Source organism: Mesoplodon bidens, assembly GCF_964165515.1.
Source record: "Mesoplodon bidens genome assembly, chromosome: 5".
Classification (NCBI taxonomy): Eukaryota; Metazoa; Chordata; class Mammalia; order Artiodactyla; family Ziphiidae; genus Mesoplodon; species Mesoplodon bidens.
Window position 1 is genome coordinate 2,409,910 of NC_138161.1, and position 25,732 is coordinate 2,435,641.

Sequence of the window (25,732 nt, forward strand, 5' to 3'; positions counted from 1 at the left end):
TGTGTCCGTTCTTGAAAGCCCTGCACGACACAGAGGGTCTGTGCTGCCCGAGTGAGAAGACCTGGACAACAGGCCTGCCGCTTCTGTCTGGGGACGTGAAGCAGCTGCGTGGGAAGGGACAGCCTTCTGGAAACTGTGTCTTATGTTCTCTTCCTTTGGGAAGAGTCGTAGGCCTTGCTGTGGTGACCAGGATGCGGGTGGTGACTCCACAGCTCTGGGGTCCTTCCTGGTGCCCCCAGTGCAAGGGTAGGAGCCGTTAGGGGAGGTCCCTTCTTGCTGGGCTTGAAATGACAGGGACTGGTGTCCTGTTGGGGCAGGAACATCCACGTGCCTGTGGGAGCCGAGGGTGTGTCAGGTTGCATGAGGGCTGCACAGACCCAAGGGGGACTGACCACAACGTGTGCAAGAAACCAGCCTGGAAGACCACCAGCTCCGGGAAGATGAAGCCGCACTCATGGTGCAACCGTCTCACGCTGGCCTCGTGGGAGGCCCCAGGGAAGGCGGTGGTTCACCTTGGGGCCCCCCTGTAGTTCTCAGGGCACGGGGTGAGGTCTGGTCGCGGGAAGCGAGGACTCGCCACGCGGGGCCATCTAGGACGGGTGGCCGCGGCCTGTGCATGTGCCTTCTCTCGTGTTTACGGGACGTTGGATGTCCTCAACAAAGCCCCGTCCTGGTTAGAACAAGCTGGGTGTGCTTATGTTACATTAACACCCTCCCTCTCCCCACCCACGAGGCACGGCTCACACCCACTTCCCCTGCCCCACGATCCGGTACGCCTAAGTCGGGGACCCTCGACTCGGACCCCGGTCAGGGTGAGCTGCCCGCCTCAGCCCCTTGACTCTTCAGCTCCCCCCGCATCCCACCTTCGCCACCCCCTAGTCAGAGCTTCCTGTCAGCTCACCGGCTCCCACTCCCGGCCACCTGCTCCCTCGGTGCCCGTCTGAAGCCCTCAGGCTGGACCGAGGACGAAGCGCATCCACTCCTGGCCTGGATCCCAGGCCTCCGGTCTTTATGGGCACGTCATAGTCCCAGCTCTGAACTTCGCCCCAGGTAACACTGAAGGTGGGGTTTCGGAGCAAAGCAGGTGCTGGCATTACGGCCTGTGTGTTTGTCCTGTTGGCTCCCGTTTAAGGAGGAGAGGGCTGAGACCCAAGAGGACACATCGCTCGTCTGAGACGCTGCTCAGTGCAGCCAGAGGTGGGCCAGACGCACTGTGTGCTCCCCACGGAGCTGCTGCCAGGAACGAGGGCGATCACTCTGCATCTCGGACCCCACCACGAGGTCACCTGCGCCAGCAGCCCCTGTGCTGCACGCAGCGTCCAACACTCGTGGCAGGACAGGCCGAGATCTGGGTCCTGACCTGACGTGGGGCACTGGGCCAGGCTGCAGCACAGCCAGAGCCAGGAGGTGGCCAGTGTCCCCCCCGCCGAGCCTCCCACGTGGAGGCGACACCCCGTCTCCCGGCCGCCGGGTGGGTGGGGACCCCGAGCACCCCCCGTTTGCTGAGCTGCACACCCTCCTCCCTCAGCCCCTCCCCCCACCCCCAGCGGGTCAGGAGGTGAGCTCCGAGTTCTGGGGAGGACACAGCGGGGGTGCCCCCCCGAGCGTGCTGACTGGGGGCAAGTTTCAGGAGGAGCGGGAGTGGAAAGGAGACTTCCAGGGGCCACCTACCCACCCTGTCCCCGAGCCCAGGGCTGCCCTGTTTGCAGGAGAACATGGGCTTCCCTCTGATGGTCATCCTCCGGGAAGCGTTGGTGGGGCCTCTGGGATGCTTGTGGATCCCTTGTGGGATGCTCACGGGGCCCCCGTCAAACCAGTTGGGAAATTAGACAAGAAACAAGGGGTCCTGGCTGCCAGCATCCCCTGAGGACAGCGGTTCTCCAGGGCGCTGTGAATGGACACGGGCTCTGGTGTCTTCCCGGGGAGCCTGCGGCTCCGAGGGGCCCCGCCAGGGCGTGGGAGCAGCTGGGGATGCCGAGCGGGATGCCACCGTGGCGAGCACCGGATCTTCTCGGGCCGAGGAAGAGCGCTGGCCCAGCTAGGAGTGCGTGCGAACGGTGGCCTGGCCAAGAGAGGCCAGCAGTGCCGCCCGTCTGAGTTCTGCCTGCCCTGAGCTCCTGCGGCCGCTCAGCCAGCCAGGACGGCATGGGCACGCGGGACCCCGAGCTTGGTCTGTGTCCTGCTGTCGCCGGCCTGAGTGTGTTCATCCCTGTTCAACACGCGGCCTGGTCCCGGGGAAGTCGGCATCTTTCTGCTCTCGCAGGGCTGTCACTTTTTGCTATTTCTACGTAAAGGGCAAAGCTGCCCGTCACAGCATCACGTGAGGGAGGTGGGTGGCCGCAGCTCGCCTGAGGAGCCCGACACATGCCCCGCCCCCTCTGCAGGGACTGGTGGGCAGGGCAGGGTTGGAAAAGACAAACCTATGAAACTTAGACAGGCCAGGGGTGTAGCATCTGCGTAAACCCTTCCTCAAGAAGACAACAAGTAGGCAAGCCAGTACGGCGTCACCGTACCGTCCCCACGTGCCCAATGGGCGGGACTGCCGACAGGTGAGCACCTCAACAGGTGAGCACCCCGACAGGTGAGCATCCCTGACAGGTGAGCAGCCCGACTCGACCATCAGACTGAGACAAACACACTGCAAGTGGCCTTGATGTCCCCTGGCCGGACTGTCCAGGGTCTGGGACTGTCCGAGGGCCTCCCCCACCCCCCTGCATTTAGGCCCTCAGGGGAGGCCCCTCCCACAGTCCTGTCGTGAGTGCACCTGCGCAGGAGCCTCTGGGGTGGCTTCGACGCTCTCCAGCACCTGCTGAGCCCTGCCGCCGGCAGAATTACGGAGAAGGGCTCCAGTTGAACCTGCTGCACAAGCGTCTACTTTGGTGGACGCTCGCAAAGTTCCATCACCTCCGCAAGACTGACTCATGGGCTGTGTTCCCTGGAAAGCTCGCAGGAACAGCAGTGTTTGCCAGGGCCTAAAATGATAGTCTTCGCGTAGTGAGACAGAATGCAAGAACGCCGAGACAGAAAAACTAGGCGTTTGTGGTCACCTGCGTCCCAGAGCCTGCCTGGCATCCTCCCCGGTGGGCGCCAGGCTCAGGGAGGGGGCCATGGCTTCAGGGGAGCTGCCCTCCAGGACCGTCCTGGGCCTCAGGGGTGCTGTTAGGGTTGAGAGGGGCTCAGGGTTTAAGCCCTCCCCACCCTCCTCAGCCGGGTGGCCCTAGACCAGTGGGACTGAGGGGGGTTGCAGGAATCGTGGGGATCTGGCTGCTTCCCAAGGCAGGTGGGTCATCACCCCTGCTCTCCAGACCACGTGGACGCCTGCCCAGCACCCCAGTGTGCAGGAGACCCCACCCAGCCCCTCCCAGGGCCCTGACCCGGCCTCAGGGAGCCCGAGAGTGATGCCCAGTCCCTGGCTCACCCCGTTCCTGGGCCTGCAGCACCTTCCTTCCCCAGCCACGTCCCCTGAAACGCGCCCGTGGCCTCACACCCCACCCCAATCCTGTTCCGAGAAACTGCTGCACAAATGCTTTCCTGCAGTTGAGGCCCAGCCTTGTTGTCTGTGGCGGGGGGCAGGATTCTGAGGTGGCCCCAGGTCCCAGACCCCTGGCGTGTACACCCTACCAGATCCTCACCCCCAAATGGGGGGCCAGTCCGTGAGCATGATGGATATACGGCCACATATGGCCACGGTGAAGGGGTTGCACAGCTGTAGCTAAGGCCCCTAATCAGGTGACTGAGTTAACAGAAGGGAGTGTCCTGGTGGGCCTGCCCTAATCTGGTGACCTCGGCGCCCCGCCTCACCCCCCTCCAGGCATCCCCGGATCAGGGATAAGGAGGCCGTGGGCCTTCCCTCCCTGAGCTCAGAGACTAGGGGCAGCGGACACCCTCCTGCTGCCGCTGGGATTCTACCAACAGGCAGCTCAGAAGGGCCGAGGTCCAGCTGAGACCAAACCCGGCCTAACAGGGAGCCCCCTTTTGCTTGGGGAGCCCAGGCGCTGGCTGAGAGGAGGAAGGGGGGCGACGGAGGGAGGAGCAGGACGGGGACTGGGCCCGGACACATAGGTGTGCACACACGCCCGGACACCTCGGCCCCTCTGAGCTGCCGCAGCCTCTGCCTGGGCCTCCCAGCTGCGGGACAGGCAGCCGGTGGCACCGCGGACATCCTTACAGCCTGGCAGGCAGCCTCCTGTGTGCCCCGCGCGGGACGCCCTGGGGAGGGCTGAGTGCTCGGAAGGCAGGCGGCAGGCCTGGAGGGCGCGTCCGCGCCTCGGAGGCCAGCACGGGGCCAGGTCCTTCATGGCTGCTGAGGCATCCGCCAAGTGCTCGTTATACCAGCATCCGCAAACACTGCACATTTAAGCCAAACCAACCCGAAAACCCTGTGAAAATAGCCTTCCAGCGCTCCTCCCCCCTTCCCCAGGCTGGGCATTGGGCACCCTGGAGGGCCTGGCCCCAGCACCACGGGGGTCAAGCGGAGCCAGGCGAGGGCGAGGCCGGCACTGGGCAGTGCCTGGGCCATCGTGGCATCCTGGCTGGGGCGGGCGTGTGGTGAAGACAGAGGGGACATGGCTGCCACCAGCCAGGGTCGCCCCCAAGGGAGACGCCACCCCTGAGCTCCAGCCTCCTGCTCATGTGTATAGGCGCGTGTGCACAGATACATGTAGGCACATAGGTGTGCACACGTGCACACATGCATAGGCAAGCTCACATATGCACACACACGCACATATACACACTCAGGTTTCTGGGCCCTGGAAACTTGCCCCTGGTCTTTTGAGACAGAGGCTCAGACTGCTGGGGGACTGCCCCCCCTTGGCCTGCCCCAGGGCTGGCCAAGCAGACCGGAGGGGCCCCAGCTCCAGAAATGGGCACCCAGGAGCCCCCAGGCTCTCGGCAACACAGTGAGGCTGGCGTGGGCCCCCAGCACAGGTCAGCCCAGCCAGGCCTGCAGCGCCCAGGAGTCACCGAGGCTCCCTGCCAGGGTCTGTGAGGACACGAAGGCAGCCTGAGACGGTGGGCCCCAGCCTGGGCCCGACAGGGAGACCCCCGCCCACCCGGGGACCCCCAACTTGGCCTGTGGGCCTCCCCACAAAACCTCCTGGGCCCCAGAACCTCATCCTGACCTCTAAGGGTGACAAGGGCAGGAGTGCAGGCAGAGCAGTCGTGGACGAAGGGCCCAGGTGACTGCAGTGGGAACACACGTGGATGGGCAGCCTGCGCAGGGGTGACGGGGACCTGCCAAGCACAGACCACGAGGTCAACATCCAGCTCGTCCTTCCGAGGACGCTGGTGCCAGCGCCACACTGCGGAGCAAGGGACGCCTGCCCTCAGCCACCTGCCCCGGGATCCTGGGCTCTGCTTCTGAGACCCCAGGCTGAGTCGGGGGGAACGTTCCGGGTCGGACTTGGGGCCTAAGAACTAGGCTCAGAAGTCCTCCCAAGAGGTGGGGGGAGGCCAGGCCTGTCACCCCTCAGGACGGGGTTGGGGGGCCCAGGTCACCCCGCAGGATGGGGGGGCTCAGCTCATCACATGGACAGGGGCTGCTGGTCCTGGGATGAGGGTGCGGCCCCAGAGGGCGCGTGTCCCTGAGACCGGGCTCAGCCCCGAGCCCAGAGGAGGCCCCCAGACCCGTGTGTGCAGGTGGGGGGCTACCAACCACCAGCCCGCCCACCCTCCCTGGAAGGTTCCAGAGGCCCTGCTTTCCCGAGACTAACAGCACCCCACAGTCGGGGTGACTTTATTTCTAAAAAAGGTGACAAGCGCTGCTCAGCCCCTGCGGCCAGTGCACACAGGGGGAGGGCCACAGTGAGGCGCGCCGGGGCACGTCCCCACCCTCTGCACAGAGACCCAGGCTGCTGCGCCCCCAGGGCTGGTGAGGGTGCACGGCCGGCTTGGGGAGAGGCTCCGGGCCACATGGGTACCGAGACCGAGGGGCGGCGGTGTCCCAGCACGGACGCCCCCACATACCCCTGCGCTGGAAGGTGGGTGCCCAGGGTGCCCTGTCCTGGGGGAGGGCCGAGCGGACAGCAGGCGGGATCTGGGGCCGTGGGAGTCCCGGAGCCAGGGCGCACCCCCCGCCGCCTGCCCGCAGGCTCCAGGCGGCAGTAGCCCAGGCTCCAAAGTGGGGGCAGGTGAGCGGGGGAGAGGCGGGAGCAGGCCGGGGCGGGGCAGGGACGCGGCTTCAGAAGCCTGTTTCGATGCTGAGGGTGCTGCGGGTGACGTGCTCCAGCTCCCCGGACACGTAGTCGGCCATACTGATGCGGTAGTGCGCCAGCATCTTCAGCATGAGCCGCAGGTTCAGCCACCACTGCTCCAGGGGCATGCGGTGCCTGCGGCGGGCCGGGACGCGGTCAGGGGCGGGAGCGGGGCCTGCGGCGGGGCGGGGTCAGGGCCAGGGGGCGGGGCAGGCGGGGCAGGCGGGGCCAGCGGCGGGCCGGGACACGGTCAGGGGCGGGAGCGGGGCCTGCGGCGGGGCGGGGTCAGGGCCAGGGGGCGGGGCAGGTGGGGCCAGCGGCGGGGCGGGGCAGCTCCCGGGCCACTGCCCCAACCTGGGCCCCGCACGCCCCCTCGGGACACCTGGACCTCAGGACCCGGGACATGTGGAGGCTAGCTCCGGCCACTGCGCTTCAGAGGTGCCGGGGCCCCCGCCCCCAGGAGGGGTCGGCAGACCGCGAGCGCCCGCAGACCCGGCCATGGCTGACCCCACCCTCACTCTCTGCCCCGTCGGGAGGAACAGGGACCCGGGGTCAGCCCCGGGCGTGGGGACCGGGCGGCCCTGTGGGATCAGGGGTCCAGGCAGGTCTGGGCCCGGCGGTCCACCCGCCTTCATTGGGACTCACTCAAAGTCGGTGTCCTTCTTGAGCTCGGTGACAGGGCTGAAGGCCACCGCCTTCTTCTGCAGGCCGATCACGCAAGCCGAGTCGGGGCCGTTGGCGAAGACCCGCCCTGTGGACACAGGCACGTGCTGGCAGCCCCACACCCAGGGCCCTTGCGGGGACAGGTCGCGCTAGCCACCACCTCCCTCACGCACCCTTGCGGTAGACTGCCCGCAGCTTCTCGGACATCCAGAGTATGGCCTTCACCCCCAGCTTGGTGCCGTAGTTCCGGTCGAAGGGGGTGGGAGCCCCGCCCTGAAACACACAGTGGATGAGGCCAGGTTCTGGCCCTCAGGGAGGAGCTGGGCCTCAGGCAGCCGAGCCCTGGCCCGAGCCCAGCAACCAGGCCCTGCCGTGACCTCAGGTGAGCCCTGCTGGGCTGACACCCCGTCCCCTCGACCTGCAGCACTCCGGCCCCTTTCTCCGTCCCACCTCTAAAAACCCCTAAAAGCCACCTCCAGAGGCCGGGCAGTGGGCTGCCTACTCATTGACTGGAGGGCCTCAGGGGGCCCCGGCATCCGGCAGGCAGGTCCCACCACCAGTGAGCAAAGACCCCCGGGAGAGGGGAGCCCTAGGGGTGCACACGGCCCTCAGTCTGCTTGGAACCCACAGCGCGGGCTTCCTGCAGGGCCTCCAGGGGGCCAGAAGGGGAGGGGCTTGTCAGGGTGGAGGTGGCTCCCGGCCACGCCCCTTCCTCAGGCTGAGGCCTCGGCAGGACACAAGCCTTGCTCAGGGGTGTGAGGATGAAGGGGCACCTACAGCCAGGTGCCCCATGAGGAGGGGCACAGAGACGGGTCCTCATCCTGCCATGGCCTCCTGGGACCCGTCGGCCCGGGCACAGTTGGGGGCCGGGGGCCAGGGAGCAGCCTTCCACGGAATCCGTGCTCCCCCACCCCGTACCTGCTGCAGGTGGCCCAGGACGTTAGTCCTGCAGTCGAAAATGCCCTTCCCCTCGGAGGAGTACAGGTTGTACAGAAACTCCGTGGTGTAGTACTCATGGCACTTCTCGTTTCTGGGAAGAGTAAGGGGGTGGGAGCGGCAGGGGAGGCCTGAGCCTCGCCTGGAGGCTGAGCCCCTCCGGGCCGGGCCACAGGCTCACAGGAAAGCCCGACCCCACCCACTCCTTCCTAAGCCCCCCAGCCTTGCTCCACCCAGCTGCCCCCCCTGCTGGACCCTGCGGGCTGGCCCAGCAGCCTCACCGGAGCACCAGGCCCCTCTGGATGTCTGTCTTCATCTTCTCGGTCATGTGCTCCACGTTGGCCTGTGGGGTGAAGACCTGGGTTGAGCGGAGTCGGGGCAGCAGCCAGCACTGCACACCCCTTCCCGCAGCCTGAGGCTGTCTGGGAGGGCCGATTCCGGACTAGCCAACAGGTGGGGCTGAGAAGACCCAGATCAGCCTGGGGGCGGGGGGACGGGCACGGGAACCGGCTGCGGTTGCTGGAGGGCTGTGTGGGTGGTGCAGATGTGGGCCTGTGGCTGGACCGTGAAGCCGCAGGGGGAGGGCCGGGGGCGGGGGTGGCCACGGAGGCCACAGGGCGGCAGGGGCACTGCCCGGGATCAGGGAAGGGGTGCAGAGGCTCACGGGACGTGTCCCCTCGAAGGCAGCGAGCCCCCAGCCTGCTGGGCCGTGGCTGCTTGGCAGGGGCCCCGTCTCCTCTGCAGGCCTGCTCCCCTGTGTCTCAGGAGGGGCCCCTTCAGCCTGGCCGGGAGAAAGGTACGGGCTCGGCTCACCTTTAAGTCCTGGATGTTGAAGGGATCCTCGAAGACATAGGCGGCGTCGGCCCCCACAGCGATGCCGGTCACAGTGGCCAGGTAGCCACAGTAGCCCCCCATGGTCTCCACGATAAACACACGGCGCTTGGTCCCCGAGGCCGACTGCTTGATGCGGTCACAACTCTGAGGGCCAGGGTGCGGGTCAGAGCCCTCCCCTTGGACCGCGGGGACCCAGGACACTGCAGGGACCCGGTCTCTCTCCCAATGTGACTGAAGATCAGGAGCGGCTGGGACAGCCCTTGCCCTATGTGCCCAGGGCACTGGCAGCCCTCACCACACGCCCTCCACGCGGCCACACAGAATTGGGTCCCCAGCCCGGGTGTTTGTGCCCCCAGGACCAGGTGGGTGTCACTAGCATCTAGTGGGTAGGGGCCAGGGACGCTCTAGGAGGCTCTCCCTGACCTTGGGCCAGGGACACACTGGGCCTTAATCTGCTCATGTGCCAACGGGGGAAGACACTCTGCCACGGCAGGGTCTTCGTAAACAGGGGCCCTGACGACACGTGAAGTACGTGCTCTGCAGACGCTAATGGTAACACGACAAGTGATGACAATCCTAACTGAAGAGTTCAATGAAATTCAAGCATTAAATAAAGAACTGAGGAAACAGAAATAAAACAGGTATGTAGGTTACTGGTGTCTGAACTATGAGGATAAACCCCAGGTAACAGAGGAAGAGCAAAGTGGAGGAAACGGCTGCAATGTTTGGCAAAGGGTCTACCGCCTACATATGTAAAGAACGTTTACAAATAAAAAAGAAAACGTGCCCAGAGAAAAATAGGCAAATGGTGGAAAAAGATCATTTCAAAAAAAACCCCTGACAAATGGGCAGTAAACATATGGAAAAATACTCAACCAGAAATCAGAGCCGCAAATTAAAAGCGAACCCTGTCCTCCCTCATCTGGCGAGGGGCAGGGGCACCAGAAGGTTCAGAGGGGCCGTGGGCGACCCACAGCCAGTTCAGATGGGAGTTAAATTCAAAGAAAACCCCTGAGGATCATGGGACTCTGGGTCAGGAGATGGGGGTGGGGTAGGATCTCCTCTAGCCTCTTGTTTCACTTGTATTTTCTCCTCCATCTAAAAACACGCAGCACTTGATTGAGCAACATGCCCCCTTCCAGCTTTAGACCCCCCCAAAACGGAGGTGCTGAACCCCTGGGGAAGCTGGGCTCATGTGGGGTCACAGTCGAAGGTGGGAAAGGTCTAGAGGGTGGGGACAGCGGTGGGGATGCCCCCAGAGAGCCCCTGGTGGCGCCAGCCTGCTGGGACTCCTCCAGGACCTGGGCTCCCACCTCCCACCCTCCCACGTCCCAGCCGGAGCCCTGGGTTTCCCCCAGAGCCACGTGTGGCTGCTTCACCGGACAGAACCGTGGCCCGATGTCCACACCAGTACAGAAGCTCACTTAGGTCAGCAGCAGCCTTGACCACCGTCATCCTCACACCCTGATGACCCCAGAGTCACACCCTCCCTGCCATCCTTGAGACCTCGGGGGCAGCCGGGTCCTGCCCACTCCCCATGCAGGCCGCCAGCCTCGGTGGGGGCCCCGCACCCCATCCCACCCCTCGGCAGCCCCTCTGGGCGCTCTCCCCTCCCAGGCGCCCCGTCCGCCCACTGCCGGCCTAGGTGGGGGCAGCGGCCCCATGCCCCACCTCCATGGCGGCGTTGACGGCGGTGTCCGAGCCCAGGCTGAAGTCGGTGCCCGGCACGTTGTTGCTGATGGTGGCGGGGATGACACACATGACAATGCAGAGCTCCTCGTAGCGTTCGCGGGCCTCCACCAGCTGCAGCACCCCCTCGTACGCCTGCAGGAATCGGGGAGTGGGGGGGCTCAGGGCCAGCCCCGGAGAGGCCGTGCTGCCGGACGAGGCAGGAGGAGGGGCCCCTGGGTCCTGCTCCAGGCTGTGTGGCTGGCAATGGGCGTCTGGGCCCACCTGCCACACCCCAGGACCGAGACCAGGCGGGCCCCACCCAGGAGCTCTGCAGCCGCCTTCACTGGGGAAACTGGACTCCGAGGAGGACAGGAAGGAGGCCCGCCCACCCCGCCTTGACCCCAGCCCACTCCATGCGGTCTGCGGGGGCTTGGGCTCCTTCAGGAAAGGGCAGGCGTGGGTATCTGTCATTTACGGGGGCTGACCATGCCCCTGCATCACGCCGACGGGCCCCCACCGCCCAGAACTCCGCCGAGACGCGCTGGACCACCACCTCAGCAGCGGGAGGCTGAGGCCACTCACCCCTCCTGCCTGGGCCATCCCACCCCCACTGCCCCTCCCCTGCGGTCAGAGCTGCCCCTCCCCCCTCCTTCTCCTCCCTCCTCCCCCCTCCCTCCCCTCTCCCCCTCCTCACCAGCCCCTCCACACTCACCCTGGTGGCCCCATCAGTCCAGCTGGCTCACGGTAACCTCCTGCACGCGGGGCTTCCGGAAGGGCCACCTCGGCGGCCCACACCCTGGGGTCTCCTCCACCCCCGCTTGCTCCCCTGCAGCCGCCCCCTCACCTCGAAGCCTCCGACGACCAGCAGGGCGTGGATGTTGTGAATGCGGATGTTTTCCACAATTTTCTCCATGTAGCCCTTGGGTAGTGTCCTGCAGTGGGAGATAAATCAGATGGACGTGCTGCATCTGTACAGAACGCCAGGCTGGAAGGACCCACGTCCGCACCGTGCCTGACCTCGGGAGAAGGCAGGCCTGGGGCGTGGCGGTGGGATTCCCAATTAGAGGTGGAGGCAAAGGTGAGGCACAGGGGGGCGGCGGGGCCCACCAGCAGCCTGGCACCTATTCAATGCCCTTGCTGGGCACTGGCCACTGCCCTCTCGACAACCTGGCTGTGAGCCTCACGTCCTGCCCGAGGGGATCCCTTCTGTAGGTGTGGAGCCGCCTGAGCAGCCTTCCTCCACACAGGTGACTTCAAGTGAGCTCTTGGCCAGGAAGCCCCAGGCAGGAGGGTCTGTGTCCCGCTCTGGACAGGCCACCAGCCAGAGGAGACCTAGCCCAGGGCCACAGGGCTGGTTTCCCTTGCATCCCAGCCCCCTGCTGCCCTCGGTAGCCAGGTGCTCACCTCTTGGTCCCCAGCATGGAGCCACCACGCCCCAGCCAGCCAGCCACAGCATGCCAGCCCACTTCTTGCACCTGCAGGGGGGAGGCACGGCTTCAGGGGGGCAGGCCAGGGGCGCTGGCCCACCCCTCCTCAGGTGATGGACCTGTCCTCAGGGAGAGCACGTCCTTGGGGGAGGGGGGACAGAGGTCGTGCCTGGCACTGACCGTCCTACCACAGGTCAGAGCGGGGTCTCGGGGCCTGGGCCAGGCTAAAGTGGAACCAGCTGCTCCCACTCCACCCCAAGGAGAGGACCTGGCCTGGCCTTTATACCCACATCGCGAGCCCCTTGGTACTTGTTTGCTTGTAAGCAAGCCGGGGACACGTCATAAACTGACCAAAGACACACAGGTCCACCACCGCAGGCCCCGTCCCCCACCCGGCCTCAGGCACGGCTACACCTACCTGCCCCTTGGCCAGGCCTTCAAAGCCGTCATGCACGACGTACACCGTGTGGCCCTGGGAGATGCCGGTACGCACCGCCGAGCGCACGGCCGCGTTCATGCCGGCCGCTGGGGCCCCCACGTTCAGGATGGCCAGGGAGAAGCCGGTCTTCAGAGAAGGTGGGGAGACAAGGGCATGAGCACAGGGGCGGGGCGGGGGACTGCCGACCCAGACAGATGTCAGCAGAGAGCCGCTTCCAGAGAAGAGGCCCCAGTCCTCGTGGCAGCCTGGACACGGTCCAGAGATGGGACTCCCCCGGGCATGACAAAGACCTGCCCTCCTGACACCACAAGGCTCTGCCCAAGACCACATGAGCTACGGTGCAGGCCCCGCTCACTACTGCAAAGTCCTCGGCCAAAGGTAGGAGCGGGACTCGGGCTGCTGTCGGCCAAGCGCGGCTCGCGGGGGCAGCAGTGGCTCAGGCCAGAGTCAGCGCCTGCCTGGAAGCCCTGGGCAACCACCCCACGCTCAGGGCTCAGGGCAGCAGCACCCCAGAAAGTCCCTGGCGAGCTGCACAGGTGCGTGGAGGGAAGGGGGCCACCGCAGCCACGGTAAGGAAGTGCCAGGAAGCAGGCGATGCTTTCAGTCCCAGGGCTGCTGGAACCCGACAGAACCAACACGTCAGCACCTCAACCCGGAAGCAACGTAAGACATTGCTGTCGGGCGCCTCCACGCCCGTTTCCCTTGCTGCTCCCCAGAACCTGCACCCGCGTGGCATGCAGGCACACCTCACTAGGACAGCCATGTTGCCAGCACTCCGCAGCCACGTGTGGCCACCGGCTCTGCTGGGCAGCCTGGCTCTAGTGGGTCCTGGTAATAACAGCCTGACGCACCCGAGGTGGTTATGCCCCAGGTGGTTCTGGAAGGGGATGTGGGGACCACCCTGCCTTGTCAGAAGCCGCTGCCCACCCCTGACCAGCTCCCGGGATAAATGGGGGGCCAGGACCCCACCGTCCAAGACTGTCTTGGTGGGACCCTTTCCTTGTCCTTGTGGTTTCAGAAACGAAGCCTGCCGTCATCTTTAGTTTCAAGAGAGTCCATTTCCTGAGGGTTTGAGCTATTTCAGAACGTGTCCTAACACTGCATCACTCGTCTGCTGAGTTAAACCTCCTCTCCTGACTTAAATTCCTCCAGCCGTTTGATAAGCAACGGGCCAGCGTAATCCCCAGGCCTGTCTGGGACCTGCTGGTCAAGCAGAGGCCAGGTCTGGTACTCTCAGCTCACAGCTCAGACCCCAGACAGGAGGGAGGGTCCTGGCTCAGTGGGGCCAGCTCCCCGCTCCCTGAGCGGGGTGGCAGGACAGGCGAGAGGAGGCCGAGGGCGCAGCCAGGTGTGGGCTCTGCGGCTTGGCCCTCACCTTCTCCTTGGAGATCTTCTGGTGCGCAAGCAGCTTGTAAATGTTCCAGTTGTTCTCAAAGCTCCTGGAAAGGAAGCGGGTCATGCGTGGCGCAGCCCACAGCCGAACAGCTCAGCACAGCACGGGGCCGGCAGCACAGCCTCAGAGGAACTGGACACGGGTGCGGCCCACCTCCCCACTCTTGTCGCCACGGACCCTGGCTGGGCGCCATTGCCGGGCGGCAGAGACCCCCACGGACACGCGATCCCAACGCCCCTCTCTGCAAAGCGAGCGCCCGCTTTCAGCCTGCGTGGGCTCGGCAGCTCCGCAGCGGGGCAGGAAGCGTTGCCACGGGAACCACAGGAAGCAGACCTGCAGGGCCAGTTGACCTGGCCCCTCGGGCCTGCCTGCTGCTGCCTTCTGTAGTCTCCCCCTCCCCCTTCCCAGGTGCCCTCCCTGTGCTGTGTCCCCCCATCCCCCCAGCGCCCTGCAGGCCCCGCCAGCCCTGCGGGGCGCATCCACACAGCCTGCCTACTCCTCAGACACTGTCGGGCCCTGTCCCTCCTACACGATGCACGCCCTAGGAGGAGGGTCTCAGAGCGCCACCTCTGCAGGTGGGCACATCCCCGTGTCGGGGGGTGGCCGTGTGCGAGCCACTCAGAGTCTGCTGTGGGCCCCACTGAGCAGACAGCTGCCCAGCACCAGGCCCCCCAGGCCCTCACCTGCCTCGGAGCTGGATGGCCTCCTCAAACCTCTTCTCGTCCATGGCCTTCTGCACCTCCTTGGTCTTAAAGAAAACAAGATGCACAGCCTGGAGGCGGAGGCCTGGCACATGCATCTGAGCCCAACGCGGGGGGCCTGTCCCAGACCCACCGGGCAGCTGTCACTGCCGGAATCGAGAGGGCTGAGGGGCCGAGGGGACCCCACCTGGCCTGCCAGGTCCTCCCCTCCCTGGAAGGGGCACCCGGGCCTCGCGCCTCCTCAGCCCTGGGAAGGGGGTGGGGGGCAGCCAGGGCCTAGGAACGAAGGGTGAGGCTGCTCCGGCCCCCAGACCCGCCACCCACTGGCGACCAGCCTGCCCGAAAGCGGGGCCCAGGGGAAGTCGCCGCAGGAGGATCTTCCAGGAGAAGCGCCAGGGAGGCCCCTCTCCCGCGCCAGCCCACCTCCCCTGGGAAGGCCCTGCTCTGCCCCCAGCTGCAGGGCCCCCCAAACCTACCGAGCCCCGCACCCCAGTGTCCCCACAGCCAGCCTCTCAGCCTCTCTCTGCTCCCCACTCCCCGCTCCCGTGGCCCCTGCTCCGACCACATGAGATGTCCCGGCGGCTCTGGCCACCTGCTCCCCCTCCCCCTCCCATCCTAGCCCCAGAGCCCCACCTTGCCCAGTTTGCAAAGCCAGTCTGTCCCAGGCCACTGGCTCTGGGAAGCTAAGTGTCCTGGGCTCCCCCCAGCTACGCCCCCAGGCCCCCCACGGGCTCCCCAGGGCTCCTCAGCTCCCTGCAGCTCCCACACCTGTCTCGGGCTTGTCTTACCTTAGGGGCACCTTGGGGATGTGCTCACACCTCCCTCCCCCACCTGGAGGACTGCAGGCCTCGGATACCCTGAGGCCCGCAGGGGGGCGCAGCAACACACTCGGAAGGGGGCCCACAACAGAAGGTGCGACGCACCTGCCGCCCGCTCCATGTAGCACGCATGGAGGAGCGGCAGGGCTCCCAGGGGGACGGGGGGCGGGGGCTTGCAGCAGGCCTGCTGACTGGGCCCTGAGAGGCCTGAAAGGACAGGCAGTGCCGGGGTGTGGTGGGAAGGGGGCACGAGAGCCCCAGGCACCTCCCTGGGAAGCCCCCACGCCGGCGCCCGGGCAGGCGGGTGCTCACCATCTGCACACACTCCATGAGGGGCAGCCGCACGGACTGGTTCCCGGAGAGGCTGACCACGCAGGCCGGCGTGTCGGGCGAGGTCTCCAGCAGTGCCATCACCGCCTCCATGCCCATCTTGCTGCTCTGGGCGGAGAGAGGGGCAGGCGGGGCTCAGGCAGGCGCAGGGGGCACGGAGCCAGCCCCACGCCACGCACACGCCCTCGGCTCTCAGAGCCACACGCACATGCACACGCACACGCTAGAAACTTCTGGAGTAAGGGACACTATTTATTCTAGAAATGGTGACTGAGCATGACCACGTTTCACAGCAGCCCCCCGGCACCATTTCACCGGGCCTCAGCCGGCCCTGCTAGGAGGGCGTGGCCCCTGCACCCCGGGGTTGCAGTGGCAGGGCCAGGGCTGGACCGCGGTTTCCAGAGTTCTCTATGACGAAGTTTCTCGCTTAGGGCTCCTTTGTCACAGCTGTCCTGGTGTGTGTGCAAACTTGGGCATGGGCTGGCGGGCCGGACCAGCTAAAACAGGTCAGGTAAGGACCGCCCTCCATGGAGACAGATCACAAACAGGGGTCCTGCCACGGCCAACGGGAACAGACAGGCACACCAGAGACCAAGGCCCGCGGCTCAGCTCGGTGAGACATTGGCGTCCTCTGCCTCCGCCGCGCCCCCAGACCGCGCCCCTGGCCTCCCACACTGGTCAAGTTGGTGCCGGGAACAGCCCAGGAGAAAGTTCCTGTGTCCCTCGGGAACCGTGTGACGGCCACTCTCCTGGAACCCACTGTGTGCAGCTGTCGCCCTGCAGGACCTGGGCTCGGGGACCAGCACTAAGCTGTGCCTCTGGCGCCCCTCTGTCGCCAACCCAGGCCTCCGGTGTCTCCACCATCTGCAAAACCAGCAGGTCAGCCCATTCTCCTGCCACCAGGTGAGACCCTGGGCCCATGCTGGCACTCGACAGCCAGGCCTGGTGGAGGGCCAGTGCTTGACCCCCCGTCCCGAGTGCACCCCTGGGGCCAGACACCCTCTGAGGTCAGTGTCCCCACTGCTCTGTGTGGATGGGGACGCACTGAGGCTTCCTGGGAGAGGTTCGGTCCAGCGGCTCCTCCAGGCCCACACTGGTCACCCGGCCTCACCCAGCACAGTGGCCCAGGCACCGCTCCGGCCAGCCCTGCAGTCTTCAGCCCCCAGCCCCGGTGACCAGCGCCTCACAGGCGGGTGCTTCACCACCTCGGGGCCTCCCTGGCCCCGGGCCCTGTCCCTGTGGGCCTGCAGCATGACTCCCACCCTGCAGAGGGTGGGGTGGGACCAGCAGTAATCAGGATTCGGCACCCAGGCCCTGCAGCTGGGCACCCAGGCCATAGGCCAGACTCAGAACAACCAGACATCGACCTGCTGCTCACCCCACCCTCCGTTCCCAAGGTCCTGCTAAAGCCATCGCCAGGAGGGTGCGGCCTAGGCTGCCAGGCCGTGGTCTCACCCACAAGCACCAGCAGCAGTGAAAAAATGCTCACGCACACCCACGCTTGCACACCCACCACGCCACCAGTGCAGCACACCCAGCACCGGGGTGACGCCCCACCTACCAGGATGCGGTCGAACGCCGAGGGGGTCCCTCCCCTCTGCACGTGGCCCAGCACGGTCACTCGTGTGTCAAAGCCCAGCCTCTGGACCACTAGCTGCTCGTGGGGACAGAAAGGGGGTCCCTGAGTTTGTCGCTCTAATCCACTGTCCCACCACCCCGTGGCCCCCAGCCCTCTCCCCTCCCCCTCCCACCCTGCCTCAGGGATTTCAGGGTGTCAGCTCCCCAGGGGCCCCACAGAGCCAGCCCAGGGTTCACGCCTACAGCCTGAGCGTGAGCACGTGTGCTCCTGTGTGTGTGGGTGTGTTTTTCCATGTGAGTGTGTGGGCGTGTGCTCCCACACGTGCTGGCTGCAGGAGCTCATCACAGTCTCCAGCCCCTGTGGGTCAGGCCTTGCCAGGAACTGTGGCAGGAAGCACAGGGTCAGCGGAGGGGCCGGCTCCTGGCAGCACCTGGTTGGGAGCTCAAGGACAGGGTGGGCGGCCAAAGTGAGGGGCGTGGAGGCTCCCAGGGGCTGTGCTGGGGGACAGGGGCCCCGGGCCCTGGGCAGAACCCGGCAGGTGGGTGCTGCTCACCGGGACAAAGGATTCCCCCCAAAGCTGTTCTGTTATGAATCTGGTACTGGATAGGCAGTGGGCTCCCATCAATGGGGGGCTGGCAGGGGCTGGACCCTGTCACTGGGACGCTGTTGGGGGGCTGGACGGGGCCCCTAGGATGGGGGATGATCTGAATGAAGACTGGAAACCAGAGCGTTGCGGGTTCCCAGCAGGTGGGAACCACACCTCATCCTCAGAGGGGCCACGGCTTCTCGGGTCCCGGCCGCACCCACCCCACATCTGGCTATCGTTAGGGACAAGAAAGCTCCCTCCAGGAGCTGGGGGTGGGGCCCCAGCAAGAGCACTTGGGGACTGGAGATAAAGGGGAGCCCCCTCCCCAAGGCCCCGCCCACCCCACGTGACCCAGGCCCCCGCCCACTCACGTCCTTCACGTAGCGGGATGAGATGGGCTTCCCGTTGCGGTCGACGGCGCCCTCGGCGATGATGATGATGTTCAGTCGGGACCCTCGGCTCCGAGTCTGGGTCAGAGATGCGGCGGGGCTCAGCCGCCAGCCCGCAGACCCCGCCCCAGACACGGCCGCGAGCCGCAAGCCCTCCCCAGGCCCCAGGCTCCACGCCGCGGGGCTCACACGGGCGACGGGTGGACTGAGGTGGGTGAGCCAGGACCCCCCTGCCCCTCCTGGGGGCAGAGACTGGGGGACTGGAGGGTTCCTCCTCCCCCTTCCCCTCCCCCTCCCCGGCCTGAGGGAAGATTTCCTCCATCAGCTGGTGATGGACGAATTAGCGTCACCTAACTGTTACAAAGACAAAGCTCTTTGGGGATTTGAAAGTACTTTTTGCTTATTTATTTCCTCAACAAATGTTTGTGGGGTTCACCCTCATCCACCAGCCTCAGATGTCTGTCCCACAGCACCCGAAGAGGCTTAGAGAGAAAGATAGGGTCAGAGCAGCTCCTGCAGGACCCGGGTACAGAGGGGCGGGGGAGCCAGGAGTGGAGGGCTGCCTGGAGGAGGTGGGGGTGGTGCAGTGAAGCGAGACAGCCAGAAGAGACCACACCTCCCTCAGCCTTACTCGCTGCAGCCCAGGAGGTGGGCAGGACAGAGGGAGACATCTGCATGTAACAGGTGGGGAAACTGAAGCTCAGGGAACCCTGGGGCGGGGTGGGGCGAGGGCTTTACACAGAGCAGGAAAGAACCAGGATGTGAGGCCAGGCCTGAGTCCAGGCCACTTCCAGGAAGATGCAGCCCCAAGTTCTCAGCAAGTAGGCCAAGGCCGAGGTCAGCCAGAGACCATCACCACCAGAGCTCCCCTCTACCCAGGCGAGCCCACAAGGCCACCCGGGGGTGCAAGGACTCCCCCCAAGGAGAGGACAGAGGTCTCTGGCCAGCTTCGCTGCCAGGCTCAGCTCGGCCCTATCCTTGTCTTCACTGGGGAAGGTTCCAGAAGCCAGTCATGACCCTTGGCCCCTCCCACTGCCCTGGGCAGGGGTACAGAACCCTGGGGTGTGAGTGGGAGGTGGGGAGAGCAGCGTCTGGCAGTGGACGGGAATGATGCCACCACCTCGGTCACATGGGGACAGCGACGCTCTAGAGCCAGCCCCGGGCCGCCCGCCTCCCTCAGGAAACATAGGGCCTGGCACTGACCTCCCAGGACAACAGAACAAACAAAAGGCCCGGCCCCGGGCAGCCTCCACACTCGTCCTGCCCTTGGGCCAGGATGCAGAGGACATTGGGGGTAGACAGAGCCCGTTAGGGCCCCAGACTGGGCCCGAGTGTGAACTTGGGCACACAGTCTCAGGGGCTCCCCTGCCTTGAACCCAGACCACAGCCCTCGAGTGCCCCCCGACCCCTGATCTGAAGGCACCTCTCCCCCCCGTCACAGCCCTCCCGTCCACCACTGGCCTAGCCAAGGGGCCAGCCTATCCTAGTTGGGGGGCCTCAGGGATGCCCAGGGCAGAGTATCTGCCTGTTCTGTGCCAGAGCCCCCCAACTCCATCTTGAAGGGCCTGGAGAGCCGCGTTCCAGGCACCCCCTCTCAGGCACCCCTGCTCATCTCTCCTGGATGAGGCCTCAGCCCCCCATCTGCTCCCGCCTCCACAGCCTCTTCTGCTGGAGCCACTGCCCCAGGTTCCCGTCCACCCATCTTCACAAAGCCACCTCCCCTTGCCCAGGCTCAGCGGTCAGGGCCCGAGGGAGCCAGCTGAAACGTGTCCCCGCTCCCGCCCCTCGCCCATGTCAGGACTGACCACGCGGAGCCGAGCCTGAGGCAGTGGTGAGTGTCCCCCTCAGGCCCCTCTGCGCTCCGGGGCAGCCCCCGGGTGTGTCTATCAGCGTTGGCACCGAAGCCCTCTCCACTCCTTGCGGTGCCGCCCCCAGGGGGGATGCTTGCTGAACCAGAGGGAAGTGAATCAGCCAAAGCTGGCCACGTGACCCCAGGGACACTCTCGGGGACACGGGCCACGCAGCTCACGGCAGGGACCCTGGGAGAAGACCCCTGGGCCCTCACCTCACCCAGCCGCTCACACATGAAGTTCTCCCAGCCGTCCTCGGGCGGCGCCTCAGGGATGAACAGCCAGTCGGCCCCCGAGGCCAGGGCGGACACCAGGGCCAGGTACCTGGAGGGGTGGGAGGGCGAGGGGCTGCAGTAGGTGGGCCCCGACCCGACACCACGGGCCCGGTCCCTGGGTCACAGGAGAGGTACAGCTCTGAGCAGCACCCAGCCCCACAGTCAGGACTCCCCACACCCCGGCTCTCACACCCAGTGTCAAGTGAGCACCTGCCACATGCCAGGAGCCCTGGAGGCGCTGCACCCTGCTCCCACTGCCCCGAAGCCCCGGGCCCCCCGGCTGACCCGGGCAGCCCCCTTACCCGCAGTGCCGCCCCATCACCTCCAGCACGAAGGTCCTCTGGTGGCTGTGGATGTGGAAAGGGCAGAGGGCATCAGTGCAAAGTCCCCCTGAGCGGAGCTGAGCCACGAAGCGTGGCCTCTCGTGCCACACCACCCATGGCCCCAGCTCTGCCAAGGGCGTGCCCAGGAGAGACAGAGGACGCAGGAGCAGCCCAAGGACAGACAGCCCTGGTCATTCCCAGGGCGGCCAAGGCCCTGGGCGAAGGGCCACCTCTGTCTCGGGCTCACGGCCAGCTTCACGCTGGTTTTCACCGATCTTTGCTCCTGAGGCTGAAGGCCATTCACCCTGCTGGGGCCTGGCCGTCACCAGCCCGCAGCCTGAGGACCCCCTGTGGGGTGCACCATTGCCCCAGGGCCGTAGGAGACCTGTCAGAGCCACTGCCCACCTAGGGCTCGGGACAACCTGGCAGGGTGGGGACCAGACCCCCAAGCCCCTCTGCTCACCCCACTGTAAGTCTCCCCCGACCTGGGGGCTGGGGGCAGCCAGTACAGGCTCCTAGGGATGGAATTACGCTGACAAGCCATTGACCCTGCAGAAAGGCAGCCTCAGCCCCTCGCCGGGAGACGGGATCCCAGGCTTGCTTGCCTGGTGGCCTGGCTGGGCGGGGGGCTGCGGGCCTCACTCACCTCTGGGCAGTGGTGGTGATGGCGTCGATGACCTCCATGATGCGGTGCAGGGCCGAGTCCGTGCCGATGGTCATGTCGGTGCCGCAGAAGTCGTTGTCAATGGAACCCACCAGCCCGGCGATGCTCAGGTGCGAATAGGTCTGAGCCGTGTTCTGTGAGATCTTGCCTGGGAAGGAGGAGGCCAGCCCAGGTGCAGCCGCAGCGGCCCCACCCGGCCCCCTTGGCCACAACACGGGGCCCGGACCCCGATCCCCACCCCCTCCCCCAGCCCACTGGGCAGTGCAGCTTGGTCAGGTCCCCAGGTCCTGCAGCAGAGGTCCTGGGGCCGTGCGGCAGTGGCTGAACCGCTGATTACGGACTTGTCACCCTCTGGGAGACGTCCAGGGGAGCCCTGGAGAGTGCACCCCTCACTTCCGGATCCCCCACGAGCAGCACAGAACCAACGAAGCTCCAACAGGTCACTTTCCGACTGGTGACCCCCAGGACTCTGTGTCTTATGTTACCAAATTTTAACTCTCACACTTCTGCAAACTGTGACAAGTCCGTAACCCATGCTAGGGAGTGAATCACTCACTGCGCAGGTGAGTCAGCCTGGGAACTGCCATGCGGCATCAGGAAGACAGCACTGCCTGTGGGTCCCCGACGTTGGGTCCCCACAGGCCTCACTACCGGCCAAACCCGGGCCCGTGGCTCCTGGAGCCACCCAGCGTCCGCCTGATCTCGGGCCAGGGCCCCCCTCCCGGCCAGCAGCCCCGCAGCATCTTGCTGCCTCCGGTCCTGCCTGCTCCCGGCCGCAGCTGCTCCGCCACCAACCCACCTTCGCTCACCAGCTCTTCCAGCAGGCTGCCCCACTCGCTGCGGAAGATGTTGGCGCCCGTGAGGCTGCCGTCCCCGCCGATGACGCACAGGTTGGTGATGCCACGCTGGACCAGGTTGTAGGCGGCTGTCCGGCGCCCCTCCCGCGTGGTGAAGGCCTTGCAGCGGGCGCTGCCGATGACGGTGCCGCCCTGCACGGAGGAGGGGCAGCCTGGGCCAACGGGGCACCAGAGGGACCCGGGTACTGGGCAGGGGCGGCCTGGGAGACCCCAAGGAACAGAGGGCCAAGTCCAGGGGCTCCTCAGAAGCCTGGGCAGGTGTCCGCCTCCCCGCCCTGACCCCCCGGACTTTGTCCTCGTGTGCAAGGAGGAGATTGCCCGCCGTCAGGCTCGGGGAGCTCGACAGGTGAGGGATGAACAGGCTGAGGTGTGTAAGGCGTGCACACCCGCACACATGCACGTACTCTGGCCCACATGGCCGGGCACCAACGCAGGGACGTGCCTGGGCAGCTCGTGCCGTTGTCTACGTGCCCCCCCCCCACCGGCTCAGCCTCAGCCCAGGCTCCCCAGACCCTGCCCACAGGCAGAACTGCCGGCCCTGCGCTCGGCCAGCTGGTGGGAATGACGTGTTGCTCCCCAGAGCACCAAGAGCACCGGGCTGGGCCCCAGGCCCCAGGCTTCACAGAAAACGCAGATCAGAGCCGGCCCTGGCCCGGCCCAGCCTCCTCCTGAGCCCCTCCCCGCTGCCCCCGTGCTCTACGCTCCCCACCTCTCTCCAAACACCAGCCCGGCCCCGCATCCTCACCTGCCCACCTTTCATGCAGCTTCACACCCCAGCTAACACTTGGCCTAAAGCTCCTTCCCCGGGCGGTCTCTCAGGACAGAGGCCACAGCCACCTGTGTCTGAGACACAGGCTCAGAGCAGAGCAACGGCTGGATCCAGGCCTGAGGTGCGATGGCCGCCCTCCCTGGACCCCTGGGGTGGAGGACGAGGTACCCAGGCTGCAGCCCCACCCATGATGGGGTCAGGGAGCACCGCACCAGAGCAGGAGGACACGGGGTGGGGGGCTCTGATGAAGCCCAAGAACAGGGCTTGTCCGTGCCCCACTGGACCATCGAGGGCTCAACAAACGGGCCTGCTCCCACAAGCACCTGGAGAGCGCGGTCCCTTGGGGACGTCCACCCTGGGCAGGAGGGGTGGGTGGCACGGCAGGGTTGGCTGTGCCTGGATGACCGAGGGTCCAGGCCCGTCGCCCACTGCTCCGCTGACCCAGGCCTCTTAAATAAGCAGGTGTCAGCTGGTGGTTTAGGATACACAGGTGACAGGTGCCCCACAGCAGTCCCTGCTCTGTGGGAGGACTCCGGTCTCCCTACAGAGACCTGGTGCCAAGACCCCCGCTCCTGGCAACCCCTGGCCCCAGCGAGGCGCTCAGCGCCCCACCCTCAGTAAGCAGGATGACGAAGGGGAAGGCGGGGGAGGCGCAGAGGCTGCTGAGGCCAAGCCTCTTCCAGGGCGCCCCCTCCTCCCAGAGCCCGCAGCTGGAAGCGGAGACATCCCGGGGCCATCGCACCCCCATGACCTCCCACTCCCGCGTCCCCAAGGCGGTCGGACGACAGTCAGCCGGGAGCCGAGCCCCTGCGTGCCTGTGTGTCTGTCTCTGTGTGTGTCTGATGTGTGCACCTGTGTATCCCTCTGTGTGTCCCTCTGTGTGCCTTTGTGTATGTCCCCGGTGCACACGCGTGCTCGTGGCGGGAAGGGCCGCGGGCCTCACCAGCTGGATGATGTTGGAGACGCTGAGCCAGTTGGCTGGCCTGATGTTCTCGCCCCCTTCCACGAGGCCCTCGTAGCCCTGAAAGTGAGGGGACAGGCGTGAGACGGGCGCCCACGGCAGCAGGACATGTGGAACCTCGGCCAAAAGCCCATCTGGCAGGAAGTGGGCCCAGGGGTCCTGAGCACGGAGGCCCCTCCACCCCCAGGGCCTCGGGGGACAAAGCCGGGGTCTGCTGGGGTCAGGGGTGTCAGGGGAGAGGCCGGGGTGCCCAGACGCCTCCCCAGGCACGATCTGTGGGGCCTGCAGGGTAGCGCGTTACAGACAGAGCACCACTTGGCTCGGCAGCGCTCCTGTCACAGGCAGCCCTGGGACGCGTGCCCACGAGCCGCAGCTGGGTCACCGCGCCCGGGTCAGCACCAGATCCAGCCCAGCGCCCAGCAGCCCCTCTGCCTTCCAGGACCCTCCCTGCTGGAGACACCCGCTGCCCTGCCCCCCAAGGGTGCCGATTAGATGCGGAAATGACAGTACAGCGTCCCCACTGCGTCTGTGGCCTCTTTCGCTCAGCCGGGCGTCTGCAAGGCCCCACCAGGTCACATGCGACTGTGTCTGCACTTGCTGCCGTGCGGGGGTCCCCTGCGCACGCCCACAGTTTATGACCTGTCCACCGCTGATGGACATTCTGGAGGGATCCCGTTTGGGGCTCCGTATCTCCCGGGAAAGGACTCCCGGGTCACTGGGTGTGCAAGCAGCCACCGACAGCGCTGCCACACGGTGCCCATAGGCGCCCGTGGCCACCTCGTCCATCAGCAACGCGGCCAGGGACTCAGAGCGCTCCACCCCCAGCGCCAGGCCACGCTGGTCTCCATCCCGGAGGCTGTATGTGGTCCCTGCAGGGCTTCTCCCCTGCGTTCCCCTGATGACACATGCTGTTTCGGATATGACATAAGCCCCAGGCCACCTGCACAGCCTCTGCGAGGGCGGAGCATTCCAGTGTCTTGCCTGTTTCCGCTCTCGTGTGGCCAACCCCTTCTTATCAGCAGGAGCTCTTTATACAGTCTGGAGAGAGGACACGTGCTTTCACAGATGGTGAAAAGACGAGGCACCGCCGAGCGGAAATGAGCAGGGCCACCTCCTCCGTGCAGCCCTCCCAGCCCCTCCAGTGAAGCAGCCGCGAGCCAGCACTCCTGCCTGGGGTTCGGCCCTGCGACCCGCCTCTTCCGTTCCCACGCTTGTCCTTAGATCAACCGGGGCCTGCAGGGTCCTGGGCAGCAGGGCCCGGGGGCGGGCGGGGCAAATGCTCCCACCCCTGGGAACAGAGGGGGAAGCAGCTGGGAGAAGGGCCTCAGGACGAGACCCCCGTCTAAGGGATCATCAAGCTACCTTCCCCAGCTCAGGCCAGGCCTGGCCCCCTCTCGCCCCCTCTCGCTCCGGTCAGGAATTTGGCCACTAGGACACACACACCCCCGCCCCCACCCCCTCCCCACAGAGAAGCAGGAAGATAACCTGAAAACCCTCAGACACTGTCCAGAGCAAGCAGCGACAAAAGAGGCCGCCCTGAGTCTGCAAAACCCCAGCATGGCGCAGCCTCGCCCCAGCCCCGCGGTGCTCCCAGCTGGAATCAGAGTCTCACAGACACAGCCCTCCTTTCCTGGCCTGGGAACCTTCTGGAATGTCTTTGCACACCTCCATCCACTTGGTATCACCTCTCCCCTCCCCACTCCTCTGCCTTCTCCACTCCCACCTGGCTGGGCACCCAGGCAGCCTCAGAACTGGCCGCAGGCCCAGGGCACTTCCAGCAGCCATCCTTGTGGCAGCCCTGGGCCCACAGGTGCAGTTTGGGCTCTCAGGTGAATAAAGCAGCCCCGTTCACTGAGCCCTTCTCGGCGCCAGGGGCTGTGAAAAGTGCCTCAACTCTCAGTGTTGCATTAGCTTTTCGCCCTAACACCCCCACTTCATAGAAGAAGAAACCGAGGGTCAGGGAGGTGAAGGGATGCCCCTGTCACATGTGTACAACCTCCAGGAGCCGGGCCCTGGACCCACCCCACCCTGACTGGAGACCACTTGTTCACAAAACTAGGCCACTCTCTGAAG

The 25,732-nt window shown here is 65.9% G+C and overlaps 1 protein-coding gene across 1 annotated transcript in view; it reads right to left on the reverse strand.

Annotated features, from left to right (window-relative positions):
* Positions 1–5,699: 5,699 nt before the first annotated feature.
* Positions 5,700–25,732, reverse strand: part of PFKL (phosphofructokinase, liver type) — a 28,271-nt gene continuing 8,238 nt past the window's right edge. The window contains exons 3-22 of the mRNA XM_081234747.1: positions 23,642–23,719; positions 21,872–22,061; positions 21,055–21,220; positions 20,388–20,432; positions 20,026–20,134; positions 17,943–18,038; positions 16,968–17,060; positions 15,389–15,514; positions 14,241–14,305; positions 13,540–13,603; positions 12,144–12,290; positions 11,703–11,773; positions 11,143–11,230; positions 10,299–10,451; positions 8,607–8,771; positions 8,075–8,136; positions 7,776–7,887; positions 7,031–7,130; positions 6,840–6,945; positions 5,700–6,329 (exon numbers count right to left, since the gene is read on the reverse strand). Coding sequence (XP_081090873.1) covers positions 6,182–6,329; positions 6,840–6,945; positions 7,031–7,130; positions 7,776–7,887; positions 8,075–8,136; positions 8,607–8,771; positions 10,299–10,451; positions 11,143–11,230; positions 11,703–11,773; positions 12,144–12,290; positions 13,540–13,603; positions 14,241–14,305; positions 15,389–15,514; positions 16,968–17,060; positions 17,943–18,038; positions 20,026–20,134; positions 20,388–20,432; positions 21,055–21,220; positions 21,872–22,061; positions 23,642–23,719 — 2,184 coding nt within the window. The 3' untranslated portion in view covers positions 5,700–6,181. The remainder of the gene's footprint in view (positions 6,330–6,839; positions 6,946–7,030; positions 7,131–7,775; positions 7,888–8,074; positions 8,137–8,606; positions 8,772–10,298; positions 10,452–11,142; positions 11,231–11,702; positions 11,774–12,143; positions 12,291–13,539; positions 13,604–14,240; positions 14,306–15,388; positions 15,515–16,967; positions 17,061–17,942; positions 18,039–20,025; positions 20,135–20,387; positions 20,433–21,054; positions 21,221–21,871; positions 22,062–23,641; positions 23,720–25,732) is intronic.